General features: G+C 47.8%; 7 protein-coding genes across 7 annotated transcripts; 3 read left to right on the top strand and 4 right to left on the bottom strand.

Moving 5' to 3' along the window:
- Positions 1-321: 321 nt before the first annotated feature.
- On the top strand, positions 322-2,039 carry FVEG_08353 (CMGC protein kinase). The gene is made up of 2 exons (XM_018897243.1): positions 322-1,118; positions 1,186-2,039. Exons 1-2 carry the CDS (start codon positions 332-334, stop codon positions 1,911-1,913), a joined length of 1,515 nt encoding a protein of 504 aa, XP_018754844.1. The 5' UTR covers positions 322-331; the 3' UTR covers positions 1,914-2,039.
- Positions 2,004-3,812, bottom strand: FVEG_08352 (hypothetical protein). Its single transcript, XM_018897242.1, has 4 exons — positions 3,460-3,812; positions 3,190-3,401; positions 2,929-3,139; positions 2,004-2,876 (listed from the first exon to the last, which is right to left on the bottom strand). The coding sequence occupies exons 1-4, from the start codon at positions 3,718-3,720 to the stop codon at positions 2,100-2,102; spliced, it is 1,461 nt and encodes a 486-aa protein (XP_018754843.1). The 5' UTR covers positions 3,721-3,812; the 3' UTR covers positions 2,004-2,099.
- Positions 3,813-4,804: 992 nt separating this feature from the next.
- On the bottom strand, positions 4,805-6,582 carry FVEG_08351 (hypothetical protein; the record flags this gene model as incomplete). The annotated part of the gene is made up of 3 exons (XM_018897241.1): positions 4,805-5,799; positions 5,856-6,352; positions 6,413-6,582. The coding sequence occupies 3 exons, from the start codon at positions 6,580-6,582 to the stop codon at positions 4,805-4,807; spliced, it is 1,662 nt and encodes a 553-aa protein (XP_018754842.1).
- A 2,928-nt stretch (positions 6,583-9,510) lies between these two features.
- FVEG_08350 (hypothetical protein) lies at positions 9,511-10,189 on the bottom strand (the record flags this gene model as incomplete). The annotated part of the gene is made up of 1 exon (XM_018897240.1): positions 9,511-10,189. The coding sequence occupies exon 1, from the start codon at positions 10,159-10,161 to the stop codon at positions 9,511-9,513; it is 651 nt and encodes a 216-aa protein (XP_018754841.1). The 5' UTR covers positions 10,162-10,189.
- Positions 10,190-10,630: 441 nt separating this feature from the next.
- FVEG_08349 (hypothetical protein) lies at positions 10,631-11,344 on the bottom strand (the record flags this gene model as incomplete). The annotated part of the gene is made up of 2 exons (XM_018897239.1): positions 10,631-11,121; positions 11,173-11,344. 2 exons carry the CDS (start codon positions 11,342-11,344, stop codon positions 10,631-10,633), a joined length of 663 nt encoding a protein of 220 aa, XP_018754840.1.
- A 1,076-nt stretch (positions 11,345-12,420) lies between these two features.
- FVEG_08348 (hypothetical protein) lies at positions 12,421-12,981 on the top strand (the record flags this gene model as incomplete). The annotated part of the gene is made up of 3 exons (XM_018897238.1): positions 12,421-12,669; positions 12,720-12,899; positions 12,961-12,981. The coding sequence occupies 3 exons, from the start codon at positions 12,421-12,423 to the stop codon at positions 12,979-12,981; spliced, it is 450 nt and encodes a 149-aa protein (XP_018754839.1).
- Positions 12,982-14,015: 1,034 nt separating this feature from the next.
- FVEG_08347 (hypothetical protein) lies at positions 14,016-14,570 on the top strand (the record flags this gene model as incomplete). The annotated part of the gene is made up of 1 exon (XM_018897237.1): positions 14,016-14,570. One exon carries the CDS (start codon positions 14,016-14,018, stop codon positions 14,568-14,570), a length of 555 nt encoding a protein of 184 aa, XP_018754838.1.
- Between the last annotated feature and the right edge of the window lie 300 nt (positions 14,571-14,870).

Genomic DNA, 14,870 nt, shown 5'->3' on the forward strand with positions numbered 1-14,870 from the left:
CAGTACCATGAACATCATTGTGCAAATGACTAGGTATAAAGTATGTTGGTTGTCGAAATCAAGAAATTGTTACATAAGAGCGTAGATCTTCAAGTAACGGCACACGTTATAGCCAATCATCATACTTATTCTTGAGCGCGCGCGTCAACCAAAATTACTATTGGGCAGTGCTGTGCGATTCTCAATATCGCAGAGCCAACATGCATACGTCGAGGTATCATGGGCGAATCGCCTACTCGATATGCAATAATTGAGTGGGGCTTAGTCATGTGGAGTCGTTTTTTCCACCCTGCCTCGGCGCCTGATTTTATCTCACTACAACAACAAATCCATGCGACTACTTTACCAGTACATGACCTGCCGCAAACTCTCTCTCAATGCCCAGTTGATCACCGCCTCTCATCCCTTCTCAGTTTCGTCTTTGGGCTCTTCGTTTCGCAATCGCTTTTGCATTTACACTCCCAGCAAGAGCCCTTTCAATCCCAGCTCTTCACATTCCAGCCCATCGCGGCACATCCACATCATGGGCTCAGAGGGTTCACATAGCCCTTCACCTACGCAAGGTCAACATCAATTTGACGATAATATCGGATTCGATTATCACGAACTTGACCATGCCCCGGCAACCTCACAAGGCACTTTCCTCAAGGGTTCAAAGGAGGGCGTGGAACCCTTAGAGGAATACCAGGAAGGCGGCTATCACCCAGTCCATATTGGAGATGTGCTTGGCCCATCGGATCGGTATCGAGTCATTCACAAACTCGGTCACGGTGGTTTCGGAACAGTTTGGCTCTGTCGAGACTCGGTAGAAACCCGTTACGTTGCCCTCAAGGTCATGGCCAGTGATCTGAAGTCCGACGAGATTCTTGACTTCAGCTTGGCGGACCTTGATCAATCAATGCCAGGTTCCCAGTTCATCGCGACTCCACTCGATTCATTCTCCGTTAGTGGTGCAAATGGGACCCATCAGTGCCTAACACTGCCACCACTTGGGCCTTGTGTTTCGCCTCGTTTATGGATGCGATTGGAAAAGGACCCTGCTGCTATCCTACGGAAATTCGCCTATCAGACTACGCAGGCGTTAGCCTTCTTGCACAAGAATCAGATCTGTCATGGAGGTATATTCTGTCCCGACTTTACATCTTGAATCTAGCTTTAGAGCGACTACTAACATGCTTCCACCAGACTTTCGCCCATCTAATATTTTGGTCAAGCTGAGCAACCTGGATCACCTCTCTGAGGATGAGCTCCTCTCTCTGATAGGGCATCCCGAGAAAGTCCAAGTGCAGACGGAGTCAGGAGAAGACCTTCCAGTATCTAGCCCAAGATATCTTGTACAACCAGCGGACATCTCTAGACTCGGGAATGAATTCCTGACAGAGGAGATTTGCGTCATTGATTTTGGCGAGTCATTCAAGTTCTCATCACCACCAGAGGACCTTGGTATTCCAGAGAACTACCTGCCACCAGAGGTCCTTCTTGAACAGCCTGATGTAATTGGTCCGGCCTGTGATATTTGGGCTCTTGGCTGTACACTCTTCGAAATTAGGGAACAGCTCCCTCTGTTCTACATGATCTACGACAAAGATGAGTTATTAGCCGAGATGGTGAGGTTCTTCGGCAAACTCCCAGAAGATTGGTGGACGAAGTGGGAAGCACGTGAAGAGTATTTCGACGCTGGTGGGAAATGGCTTCGTGAAGAAGAGGACTGGTCCCTTGAGGTGGCGCTGAGCAAGCCAATTGAGATCTTCGAATCGGGTGAGAAGTATAGGGAGGGGCCTAAGAAGTCATTACAAACTCCTGAAGCTGAGCAGAAGTTGATGGCGAATCTGCTCTATCGACTTTTCAAGTATGATCCTCGAGAACGGATTAGTGCTGAGGACGTTCTTGGACACGAATGGTTTAGACTATAGCTGTCACGCTACCAGACTTGACTTGAGTAAATATGAATCGTGTAACTATTCACTCGTGGAAGGCTCGTGATGTTAACATTGGAAGTCAAGTCACTCAACCCGAAATAAGACTTTTATAATTCAATGTAACTAAAATTCTATTTCTTCTTAATATTGCCAGTTGTCCAGTTCTGACATCAGCTGCTTTTAGATATGAGGGATGAACTCTGCCCATTCCACCGTCTGGTACGCACTTGACGGCAACGCTCTCAGCCCAATAAAGTCCTCAACAAAAATAAATAGCCGAAAAACACAGTAGGAGGCGCACAAGAAAGACGTGACGATCAGAAATCCGACCTGAACGCCTAGATGTGGATCTCTGCCCTGCGAAATGTTGTATGTCCTGCTCAGAAAAGCAAGAATGCCCTTCTTCGGTCGTCGTGATGTCAGTCCTTCCCCATCAGAATCTCTAGTACCTCTTATCTTGCTAAACCGACTTCTTCTCCAATTCTGGAATCTATAGTGCCAGTTCCTCACAGGATGCGGTCGTTGATCAAGAGCTTGCTCAACAAGACTCAGTTCAAGACCCTCAGCGAGGCGATACTGCGGTATGAAGATCCACATGCACAGTTCCATCCATAGCGCACCAAACATGCCGTAAGCTAGCATGTAAACACTAGCTACGCGCCAAAAGTCTCGCTCTACAGTGCTGGGAAACGAGAAATTCCAGGCCCCTAGGAAGACGGCGCTGAAGACGAAGATGAATGCGACGCCGACTAGTTCCAGATCAAAATCCATTCGGAGGAAGATATCGCCGGGGTTTCGGTCCCATGGGACTTTTTTGACCCGCCGTGAGAAGGGGGAGAAGAGGATCTTGCGTGAGAGTTCGTTGTAATATTGCCAAGCGAGGTTCAGCGCGGTTTCGTCTCTGCTGATGAAGTCTAGAGGGGTTTGATAGTACGGCTGATCTGGCTGACGTCCTTCCTAGATGTATGTCAGTCTGGCTCTTTACCTACTCGGGGCATCTATTGCTTACGCGAGTCAATATGTCTTCCATCGTAGTAAGGCAGGGAACAGTAATTGTCGTCCCGACATCAGATGGCTTGTCTTTCCAACACCATGCAGTTCCAAAAAGAATAATGACAAATGAAACTGCCGTGAGCTCCATGGTTGTCACATGAAGTCCTTGGATCAGTCGGGCAATAAAGGTTATGACGAACCAGGTTCCTTGCCATAGGGTTATGAGTCTGTAAATATTAGCAAAATCACCGAAAAGGCGTAAATTGAATTGACAGACCTTGCTAGACCATCTGACTTGTTCCTATCCTTGAGCTCGCGGTCACTGGTGTCGGGGTAGTTAACATATGAGTTGCTGACTAGGTAAAATAGCTGCTCGGCATTAAGAGGTATCGGTCGCGGGAGATCCGTAGCGGCAAGTACAAATCCACCCATATCGGCGAAGAAGCCATGCGTGATCGTCCATCGTGTATATCCTGCTTGCTTGAATTTCTGCAGTCAATCAGTTCCCTGGTCCTGAACAATGGTTAGTCATGAAGGCGCAACATACAACAACAGATCTCCGAGCCGAAGACTTCTGTCCGATAGCCAACACTATAATAAACTCAGGACCCAGCAATCCCAAGCATGCAAGTCCGAGTTTATCTCTAATCGAGCTCCAAAAGTCATCTTCCAGCGCAGGAATGTTGGGATAAACCGAGGTCCAACAGCATAAAAATGTCGTGACTAGGCATGTCACTATAATATCATAGGTACCTCTTCCGTCTGGAGATGGTGTCCAGCCAATGAATGCGGTCCCGTTCGATGTCATGGGCGTCGTGGGAGAGCAGCAGATAATCAGATCGTATATCAGAGAGATCAATTGAGAATGCAAATTAACAGGACCAACAGCCTGAGCTGGGTTACTTATCTTTTCTGCAAGGTCACGACCAACACGCACACGTCATGCTTCTTCATGGGTGACAAGAAAGGCTACCTGCATCCCCATGTAAAAATGTCTCAGGCTTGCGGCAAAGGCGTGGCTATGCCTTGCCTGCCTACCTGTCAGCTCATTTAAGGCAGATGTTGAATTGCATTCCTGCCAAGTCATTGCAAGCTATATGATCAATAAAGTCATGGATATTACACCATTCTTCTTTCTATCCGTAAAATGAAGAAACGTCAATGTGAGCAATGACTTGAGTAACTGCCGGTGCCATTGAGCTGAAGGTTCTGACGCCAACGCGGGTTCTCGCAGTTGGGCGGTAAGAGAATGCGCGTAACTGGCTGTGCTCCAGGCACCGCAACAGGGGTCTGGTGGTTTTGGCGGCCTCTGATTGAGTTGTTGCTGTATCACAGCATCAAAAGTATGGGGACATGATCTGACCTGCAGGGGTCTGGGCGCGTCGGCAGGCCATGACCAGGCCGCGGGATAGCCCTACATGGGAGGCAAGAAATATTATAGATTCAAAATTAATCGATGAAAGAGCGTAGTTTTCATTAATAGAGAACGCTCACTAATTGGCTGATTCTCCCAAACCCTCCCAAGATCAGTGGTTTCTTGCTCCCTATTGCCTTGTTCTTCATCTAGCCCAGACTCAATTATGTGGCATAATCGTACTGATATACACTGTTTTGCAGCAGTCAGACCTCTCTTGGCAGCTATACAAGTTGATTGTGATAGATAGGTTTCGCGGCTCACGGCTCTATCTTAAGCAACTGGTTTTGGTCATGATGATTTCTTGAAGCAGGGATTACAAGAGTCGACACAGACATATTTTTCATCAATAAAGATATAACATTAAACTCATTCAGCTAGCTCATTAGACTAGATCAAAACAATTATCCTAGACAGGCTGACACGCGCTTACTAACTATCGCGGTGCCCTTTTCGTGTGAATGTGATAAGACCTTGCCTAGACCTTGCTGGGAGCAATCTGGTGGACCTCCTGATCCTCCGAAGAAATTCTCTCGGTCTCCTTGCTGAGAACCTCCTTCTCAACGTGCTCTAGGTCGACATCGGCCACAGCGGCGTCGTCACCATCGATGACCTTGGCCAACTCCTCAAGTGTAGGTCCACGAGTCTCGACATACATGAAGAAGATGAAGATGACTTCACCAGCGACCCAGATGGTGTAAATAAGGTAGAGTCTCCAGGTGTTGCCCCCGTATCCAGTTTCCTTCTCGCCCTCGGGAACAGCGGGGGCTTGCCAGCGCTTGAAAGCAAGAGGGTTGAGGTAGTTGTTGAGCAGAAGAGCGATTTGGACCGAAATGTTGAGGAACATTAGACCCTTGGCACGGAGAGAGTAGGGAAGAATCTCGACAGCATAACCGATCAGGAGACCAGACCAACAAGTCGAGTAAAAGACACCGTGAAGCCAGACGAGGAAGATCATGGCGTTGTTGGCGCCAGGAGCCTGGTGCTGCTCGTGGAGACCGCAGGTAAGGGTCCAGAAGAGCAGAGTCAGACACATACCGCCAGTGGCGAAGAGGAAGGAGAAGCGACGGTTCAGACGTTCGACGAGGAGAGCGCAGCCGATGGAGACAAACAGATCAAGAATGGTTTTTCCAGCGGTGATGATGAGGCGTTCGTTCTCGCTATCAAGACCAGCGTTGATGTAGAGACGGGCAGAGTAGTTGGAGACAACTCCGTTGCCTGACCACTGGGAGAAGAGGCCGAGGGAGAAGAGGACGAGGAGACGGTAGCGATTACCCTTGGTCTTGAAGAAGTCGGTATACCGGGAGCTGTTGTTGGCGAGCTGCTCAGCCTTGATGGTGTCGCGGATCTCACGGTACTCGAACTGGACGGTTGGGTGGTTCTGATTGCCGTTGGCGTGGTACTTGGAGAGGATGTGAAGGGCTTCATCCTGGCGATCCTTGGCGATGAGGAATCGAGGGGATTCAGGGATCCCTAGAGTATTTCTGTTAGCAAGATCATTAAGCGATTCCATCAGAAGATTAACTTACACCAGAGAATGACGAGCTGAACGAGACCGGGAGCACCCTGGAGAATAGCGGGGAATCGCCACGACCAGTTGCTGTTGCCACCACCCCAGTAGTGAGTACCGAAGCAAGTCCAAGAAACAAGCAGAGAACCCATGTTCCAGAGACAGTTGTACACAGTGGTGAATCGAGCACGGTGCTGGGGATGGCACAGCTCAGCGAGAAGCATAGGAGAAGCAATTTGAGCAAAAGAGTTGCCGAAACCGAGAAGAACACGGCCGCCAGAGTAGGTAGCGTAATCAGGAGCTCCGGCCTGGAGACCAGCGCCGATAGCCATGAGGATAAAGCCTAGAGCGATACAAGGGCGACGACCCCAGCGATCGGCGATGACAGGGACAAGAGGGATAGAAGCGACGGAACCGATTTGATAGAGAGCGACTAAAAGACCAAGTCTGCTGCCTTCTGGCTTGTCGAAGAAATCGTTCCAGGTGTCAAAGTTTTGAACGACACCCATGTACATACTAAAAACGCGGCAAGTCAGTGGACTGTGACTGAATTCACAGATTCGGGGGTTTGCTTACCCGTCCCAGCCAGTTCCCATAGAAGAAACGCAAAGAGTACAAGCGTAAAAGGTCAAGACCCTCAGACCGGGGTCCTTGTACCAAGTAACATGCTCGAACTTGGGAGCTTCATCCTGAAGCTTCTTTGTCTTCTCGTCGACCCCGAGGCCGATGATGTCCTTGATGCCCATGACGATTTATCAATCGAGGGAATATTAAAAGAGTAACAATTTGTTGTTATTCTGCCCGAAGCACTCAGTGGCTTAGCAGATTACTGTGGAGGTGAATAGTAAGAGGGGACGTGTAAAAAACGGGGGAAGATCCCAGATAGATATAGAAAACGCGTCGAGTGAGGCCAGAACACAAAATCTGAAATGTGACGGGCGTGCGGACCGGGTGACAGACCCCAGATCGAACAGAAGAACCGAGCAGGCAAAAAGATAAGCAGCGATTGAATCAAATGGCAGGCGTGCGGGTTCCACTCATTCGTTCGGAATGGGCGATCTTATTCCACCTTGGCTGTCTTGGAAGTCTTGGTATTCATGAGTGTCTAGCCAAGATGGAGGCCGGGCCGCACTCATTTTAGCATGGATAAGTGAGAATCGACAGTCACAAGCTGGGGGAACTCCACTGTGTTCGTCTCTTGACTGCTGTTGTTGCACGGAGCACCCCGTGGGAGCGATTATTATAATGGGGCTCTGCGATTAAGCCGCCCATGGGGGTGATTTTCGCTATTAGCCTGTTACCGAACGGGGGCCCATCTCATCTCGCCACGGGGGTTTTTCGCGAGGAACACCATGCTACAATATCGTCTTTTGTTGTCGGATTTTTTGGCCATCTGATCTGATCTTGTGTCTAGAATCGTTGTGTCCAAAACATGCGATTGACAAAACATCATGGCCATCACCGATGCTTACGCTTACGGGGCTAGGCTTTGTAAATCCCATTTTGCCTGTAGCACGACCTTCTTGGGGCAGCCATCAACAGAGCTGTGCCTCCAGCCTTCGCCATCTTCCAAGACCATATTCTTATTCTTGATGAACCATTGAACGCCGAAAAATGAAGAGAATGGAATTCCTCGTGGTGCGGAATTAAGACCCGTGACATTTCGCTCAGATGGCTTCGGGGATATTCTCCAGTCTTGGCCTAGAGTGGTATTTGGCTAAATGGGGGTAAATGCGGGTAAATAAACAACCTTAATCACTCCGCCAATCACGACCTGCTCCCAATTCTTCTTCCTGATCGATTCAATGCGATTTCTTCACAAAAATCCGAATATTAAAGATAAAGTATGTAAATCCCGAGTTATTCTCGGCACATCAGCTGAAATAGCCACGATCTGCTATACCTAGCCGCAAAGTCATGTGCATGGACTTTAGCCGATTGACAGATTGAAATATCGGCCTAGAACCTGCGCGTCGCATAATGATCCTAGAACAGCCCAGAGCCAAGCCAAACTGGAGACAAACACAAGTTCTCAACCGTCGACCAAGACCTTGGCGCTCACCGAACCCAATTTTCTTTTCGGCGACGATATCTCCACTCAATAAGACTTGTCCTGGGCTTGACCCGCCCTTGTTGGACGTGGAGCTTGGGAACCGAGGGCCGAAATTCCCCAGGCCTAGATTCTGATATCCACTGTTTTTGGGTTGAGCGTGACTGATCTTACGGACTGAACATGACTCCGCCACGAGGGATTGGACGTTCAGCTAACCATGTCGCCGGCTTCCGATCGTATTGTGTCAAGGTGCACTGACGTAGAAATGGATATTGCCTGTGTTCAGTGATTGCAATTGCTGGGCCTACGACTAAGTCTGTCTGCGCAATACCTAGGCTGAATGCGATGTTTATAAAAATGCACCAGAGAGAAGAAATGCAGATTGACAGTTTGTTAGAGGTTGTCTAAAGTATTCTAGTGGTCATCGATCTTTGAAATGTCTATGATGTAGTTTAAATCTGCTGCTGGTGGTTTGCTGATTCAAGTGAAGAAGACAGAAAACCACGACTTGCTCTAAAACAAGAGAACGAATACAAAGACACTCTATTTCTTGATTGCATTTACTCTCCTTAACTAATGCAGTACTTTCCATAAGATTGTGGCCAGCTCTATGGAGTATAAAATAATAATGCCTTCCAATGCAGTAAATCCTAGGGTAGGTACATCTGTGACGCGCTTTAACACGTGGAGGCAACGCGAATATCCACTCCAGAGAATGGGTCTTTAAACGATTCCTAGGCTGAAACATGTTAATTTACCCATCCTAAGCCACCACTATGCTTCTCGATGCTTGGTGATTTCCTACGCGTGGCATTTACCAAGAGTCTTGGCCCTCGACCAGTTCTCAATTTAGCCAGCGGCCTCACGCACACAGTCAGAACATCGTCATCCAAGGATAGTAATTGGACCTTGAACTTATCCAAAATCAACAGTGGGTAGCCAAGCTCCAAGCCAAGTAAGCTTGCGGATGTGAGAAAACTACTTGGCGTGGAGAGAACACCAAACCCGGGGGGGATGGAGATCGGCAGACGCGATCCATGTAGATCTCTTAACAAGCATGAGAATTAAAATGGTTCTCTTCAACAAAGATCTGGGGAAAATACTATAATGATTATAGTCAATGGAAAGACAATAAATTGGCAAATACTATAGATTGAGGTACACAATAGTCTCGAGCGTCCAATCAGCTGTACAAAAAGCCAACTTCAACAGGGCAATTAGCCTAAAGTCACTCAATGTCATTTTCGCGTGCATTCCTTATCGATAGCATCAGTTCCTGTATCCTTCTCCGCCCGAGGCCAGATAAGTTCTTATCGATAGGCTTATCTCATGCTCGTCTTGCGCTTCGGTCTTTTTTACTTCCGCGTTTCGCGTCTTGCATGCGCCTTATTCCAGATCTATTTTTAGGTCATACTCCAACTTGCTTTATTACTATATCTTACACTTTGCCATATTGCACAATTGTCGCAGGTGCCTTCAGGAGAGATACAAGAGTGCTAAGTAGCTTGCTGCGTCGATGAACGAACCTTTCACAACCAAGCTGAAGAATGAGAAGATTTAAATATGCTTTGTTAACAGCCCCCTCAAAATCTTAGCTGAAATCCTCCTTATCTGTACTGCCCTAAGTCTTTTTGATATCCTCTTGTTCGCCTTCTTTGACCTCATCCCAATCACCATCACCATCGACTTTCTTCATGTCATCTCTTGGGACAGGAATGATAGATTGCGCATCAGTATTGATTTCCCAGATCTTGATCCAAAGTAAAATCTGCGTCGCGAGGATAAAGACACCAGCACCCAAGACGGCTACCCAAGCTAGCAATATGATAGTAGCAATTGGCGAGTAGACGATAAAGCCCAGCAACCGCGGCTTGAAGGAGCTTGGGTATGTGCGATTGACCAGCCCGAAAGAAATTCGCCAAGCGGATTTGATGACCCAGGAACCATGGAGAACCAAGAGAGGGAACACAGATGTGCAGACTAACAGGGCGAGATATTTGCGAAGTCGTGACGTAATGCGATCCTTGAGCCAAAAGCCAGGGTGAGGCTGAGGGGTTGCAGAGCTGGATTTAACGAGAGAAGTATCTTTTTCGTCCTTTTTGTCATCTTGGTTGTCTTCATCCGGGAATGAATCGACCTGCTTGGCTGACCACCAGCAATTAACTATGATGAGGACTGCGAGTGTCCAGAAGAGGTCGCTCTTGAGATACTCGTAACGGGTGGTGTCTGAGTACCACCAGGACTCATAATGTGAGCAGGGCTTGGCAGTCATATTGGAGATTGATCTAGATAATAATAAGAGGAATTGAGATGCACTGCGAATGAGTCTGAGGGGGGAGAGTTTATTCTTTTATTATAAAAGCTTCTGTTTAAATGGCTGCCTGGAGCATCATTTTGCTTCCCCACATTCCATAATTTCCTTGTTGTGATTGGCTTCACATGTCTAGCACTTGGGGGCTAGTCCATCAGCATGGCAGCAAGGATGATGCACTCTATTCAACTGCTACGTAATAAAGAGACTTAGAGACTCAGCCCCTCGGCTTTTGGCCACGTAAACGAATGTAGTATCTCCCGAAACCGAATACCAAACTCAGCTATCAAACCAACCAAGTTACAAAGACACTCCTTCAGTCTTCCTAGGCACGCCAGACCCAAGACCGATTGAATCTCAGTACACCTCAGGCTCATCATGTAATCTCAACCTTCTAGTACCGGTTAGGGCTCTTCGCTTTACGGCGAAACTACCCCTGGTTGCATTCTGGGTTAGGGCTGGTATTAGGAGGACCAGCCTTGATCTTGATGTTGACCGTGCCACTGGGTCCACTGATATCGATTGATACCTCTCCAGCCTCGGTATTCTTGTCAATAACCCTCTCTAGGGCGGTGCGAATGATGTCAGCCTGGGAAGTATCAGGAGATTCGGTGCTGCACTCCTTCTTGGTAGCCTCGTTGATCTGGCCCGAGATGATACCAGCTATGGCAACGCCACCTGCATTGGCGACGAAGGGTTTGTTGAGGAACTCCCAGAGATTGCCATTAGAGACATACTCAGCAGTGCTTAGCCAAGCGCTGTAACCCAAAAGCAACACGTAGTTGGTTGCTTTGACGACGCATTTTTGGCCAGCCCTGCACGTGCCTGCAAGGTCGCGTGATTCAAGCTGAGTGCCATCAGAGATAGTACTGTTGCCGACGATCTCGTCAATATCGAGCTCAACGGCAGACCTCTTGTGGACTATGTTTTGTCAGGACCAGAGCGGACTGTATCGGGATACACTCTACTTACGTTTATCGTCCCACTCGTTTTCAGGGACACCTGTGAAGACGCCCTTGGCAAGCTCTTGCCAGCGAACGTTTTTGCCATCGAACTCGCTGATTTCTCCGTGTATAACACCAAGAACTCCTTGTGCTCCAAGGAGACCGGCTACAACAAGGGCGAAAAATCGCGAGTGAAACATAGTGGCTAGATTTAAGATTGTCTTTGGAAGAAAGATGATAGGATATTGTGATGAGTGGCGCTGTATGATGATTTCCAATGCGAAGTTGTGCCATACTTGTGCGGTTTTAAATAGTTTTAAATTGTACGCAAAATCATTTTTAATAAAATCAGAGCTGGATAGAGCATGTCGTAACACAATGTCGTGTTCCCAAGTTACTGTCTGTACACTCGGAATCCCGTTTCTGGTGCCGATCGATATGCAAAGCAAATAAAGTTTTAGAAGTCATCCTTCACGAGTTCCTCCCAGGCATCAAAAAACTTCTAAGGTTGATGATCAGCCTGCTCCGCCTTGTTTGGTCGGAGTTTGTCCATAAGCAAAGGATTCAGTTGCTCGTATGCAGGGGTTAAACAGCCCCCAATGTCAGCACGCGGATGATGAGGGAATTTCCGCAACATGCAGATCATCGACGATCAATAACCCGGAGGGCAGATCTCAGGACCGAAGGATCTATTGAGTTTCCGAAACTAGACCTGGAACTTGCTAAAAGTCCGGAATCCCGTTCTCAAAGACAATTGAATAGATACACTGACGTAATTGACTGTGAGGCGCATGATGTAAGCATCAGCTGTGAGGTCTATCAACTCGGACCAGCACTCTTGTAAGAGGCCGGGAAACCTCTTTGACCCATAATTATCTAGAAGAGGTTTCTTCGCTGCCTGATTAATGATCCTATGTCAGAGATCATCCAGAAGGAATATCTTAGGATCCAAAGGATTGTCTGACCTTCTGAAATGGAAGGTCGGCATCTCTTTGAGGGGCGAATTGCCAATTTACGGATAGAGACATTGACGTAATTGTCTGAAGATGTGCTGTAGTGTTGGAACTTCCTACGTAATGGCTCCTGAGTCTATGAAAGTTTGCAAGTTGAAGAAGGCCTTCCTGTTGAGATGGGCTCCATGAAGAAGTATTAAAGTCCTCTGTTCACCCACGAGTTTAATGCCAAACCATTCTCATCATCTCATCTTTCAACCAGATAACTATCATCTACCAACAGTTTCCAAACACCTTCGTCTTCTATCCCAACTATTTACATCATGATGTACTCCTTCACAGTCTTGATCGCAGCTTGCACTGCTTTGGCTGCTGCTTCACCCACACGCTCCAGGTCCGCTGGTCTTCAGGCCCGTGATGATCTCCTTGGACCAGCCACATGCCCAGACGGTGACAACTTTGCCCTCAATGAAGAGGATGCTGCTGCTGGCGCCGAGGGGTTCAAGCTTTGGGTCGAGCAAGGTGCAGATGGCAAGATTGATCTCTCTGGTAACTTCAAGGGCCAGATTTCTGTATGATATGTCCTTTCCTTCAAAGTTCACAGCTAACCGCGGGTGTTTAGAAAACTCACAAGGGCGTAACCTTCTTTGCTTGTGATTACAAGAGTGGAGGAAAGGGCAGTTATATCAACGGGAACTTGGTCCAGTCGGTTCTTCGAAAGGATGGCTATCTCGATAGCAAGTGCGGCAGCGGCAGAGGTGGCTACGAAAGCAGCAACGATCTCAGCATTGGCCGAACTTTTGTAAGTCCAATACGACTCCATTAATTATGAGAATTGTATAGCTAATATTTGGATCCTTCAGAATGGCGACCACTATTGTTAAAGGAAGCAAGTTGCAGCATGATCACAGCTCTGCGATAAAGCTAAGGATATATATATAACTAGGATACTGTCTTTACCTCAGATACTTATCTGTCTTTACCTTAGATGTTTATTTAAGATTTTTCATAATTCTTTGCTTCCGAGATATTTGTAGTCTTATTTATCCTTTCTTGAGCTCGAAAGCCTTATCCACTGTTTCCAGGATACCTGCGAAAGGATCTACGACACGGTCTTGGATTTCAGAGCTGCTTTTTTTGCTCAGTGCGCCCGCGAGGATGTAGCCTGCGCACTCGAGGCGGTTGAGCTGACTTTTACTAGTCGTAGCCGCCCATAGACGTCCCTCATCTTTTAGTTAGGCTCTGAGAAGATGGCAAGAGGGCTAGGGGAAGGACACTGAATGAACATGTTCTTGGCGAAGATGATCTCTTACAGCAGCGCCAATTGTTTTTGTCAATCATGCCCAGGTTGTCAGCGTTTCATTTCAGATACATGCAGGCCTCAGTTTCCTGACGCATCATGCTGCATCGTCATCACCTGTGTCCGTAATGCGAAAAAGAAAACTGGTAAATTAGGTCCAGGTGTTATCGTTTATTGCCCAATCAGTACTGTGTTAGGTCCAGACTTAAAAGAGATTATTATCGTAAATCACCTCACTACTCCGTAGTATCTAACTAATCCTAACTAGTAGTAGCTTAAGAGGAGTTCAAGGGAGTTTTTAGTTAGACTCCAGGAACTATCGATTCGTATCGGGATATTGGAAGCCTAGCGTAAAACAAGCTTTGCCCCATGAATCTAGCGACCGTAGGTAGCCAAGCCTCGGAGGAAAAAAATAAACGACCCCTGATGCACCAAAACTCGCTGGCGTTCCACTCATCGAGGGGCCGTTTTTTATTTCCCCCCTAGCCAAGCTATTGCCAAGTGCCCTTAAAGTCCAACGCGTGTCTACCTCCTTTCTGACAAAACAGTTAATACCTTCCCTGCCACCCAATCCAAAACTCACTGGATTAACGCTCGTTACTATCTTTCATTATTATGATGCATTGGATTTCCATTGCTGCTCTTGTCAGCGCTTCGCTGTTCCCTGTGGCCAGTGGCAGCCCATGCCGTCCCCATTCGACTACTACCTCTGGGATTTCTACTACTGCTGTTAGTGTTGAAAGCTCGAGCACCACGGCTGTTGAAAATCCTACTACCGTCACCACGACCACGGCCGACGATGTGACGACCAAGGCTTCTGAAGCAACCACCACCACGAATGTCGAGAGCACGACAGCTGAGGAGTTAACTTCAACTACTAAAGCCGAGACAACCTCAACCGTTGAAGCTAGTACTACCGCCGGCGCTGAGACATCCTCAACTGCTGAGGCTACTACTACCGCTACTGCCCAGACGACGACTGCTGAGGCTACTACTACCACCGCCGAGACAACGACTGCTGAAGCGACTAGCACTACAACCACTGCGGCTGCCGGTCCGACCAACGCCGTCCAGAACGCCGGATTTGAAGATGTGCCAAACACGGCCTGGGTTCTACAAGGCACCACCATCATGGCCACTGGCCTGGCTCATACAGGCACCCATTTCCTGTGAGATCACTCTTTCCATCTTGCAAAGCCCTTCATTGACAGATGCTATGTAGTGAAATTGACGTGAACAATAACTTTGCCATTGGTCAAAACCTCGCCACCCAAGTTGTCAATGGTCTCGATGCCACTCTCTCGTATCAGCTCGCCTTATATTACACTGTATTCAGCAACCCGACGCCCGTCATCATTCCTGGCACGATCTGCTTCGTCCAGGTTAATCAGGGTGACTCTATAATATTGCTGTCGCTTGGTAACTCTGCGAAAGTTAGACTCCATCCCGCCCAAAAAGTATATACTTTTACTC

Source organism: Fusarium verticillioides, chromosome 10 (genome assembly GCF_000149555.1).
Source record: "Fusarium verticillioides 7600 chromosome 10, whole genome shotgun sequence".
In the NCBI taxonomy this organism is placed as follows: Eukaryota; Fungi; Ascomycota; class Sordariomycetes; order Hypocreales; family Nectriaceae; genus Fusarium; species Fusarium verticillioides.

Coding starts and splice junctions, on each gene's coding strand:
- FVEG_08353 (XM_018897243.1), top strand. CDS start 332: ATGCGACTACTTTACCAGTACATGACCTGCCGCAAACTCTCTCTCAAT. Junction 1,119..1,185: donor GAATCAGATCTGTCATGGAG/GTATATTCTGTC, acceptor TGCTTCCACCAG/ACTTTCGCCCATCTAATATT.
- FVEG_08352 (XM_018897242.1), bottom strand. CDS start 3,720: ATGACATCGAACGGGACCGCATTCATTGGCTGGACACCATCTCCAGAC. Junction 3,402..3,459: donor CGGCTCGGAGATCTGTTGTT/GTATGTTGCGCC, acceptor GATTGACTGCAG/AAATTCAAGCAAGCAGGATA. Junction 3,140..3,189: donor AAGTCAGATGGTCTAGCAAG/GTCTGTCAATTC, acceptor TAATATTTACAG/ACTCATAACCCTATGGCAAG.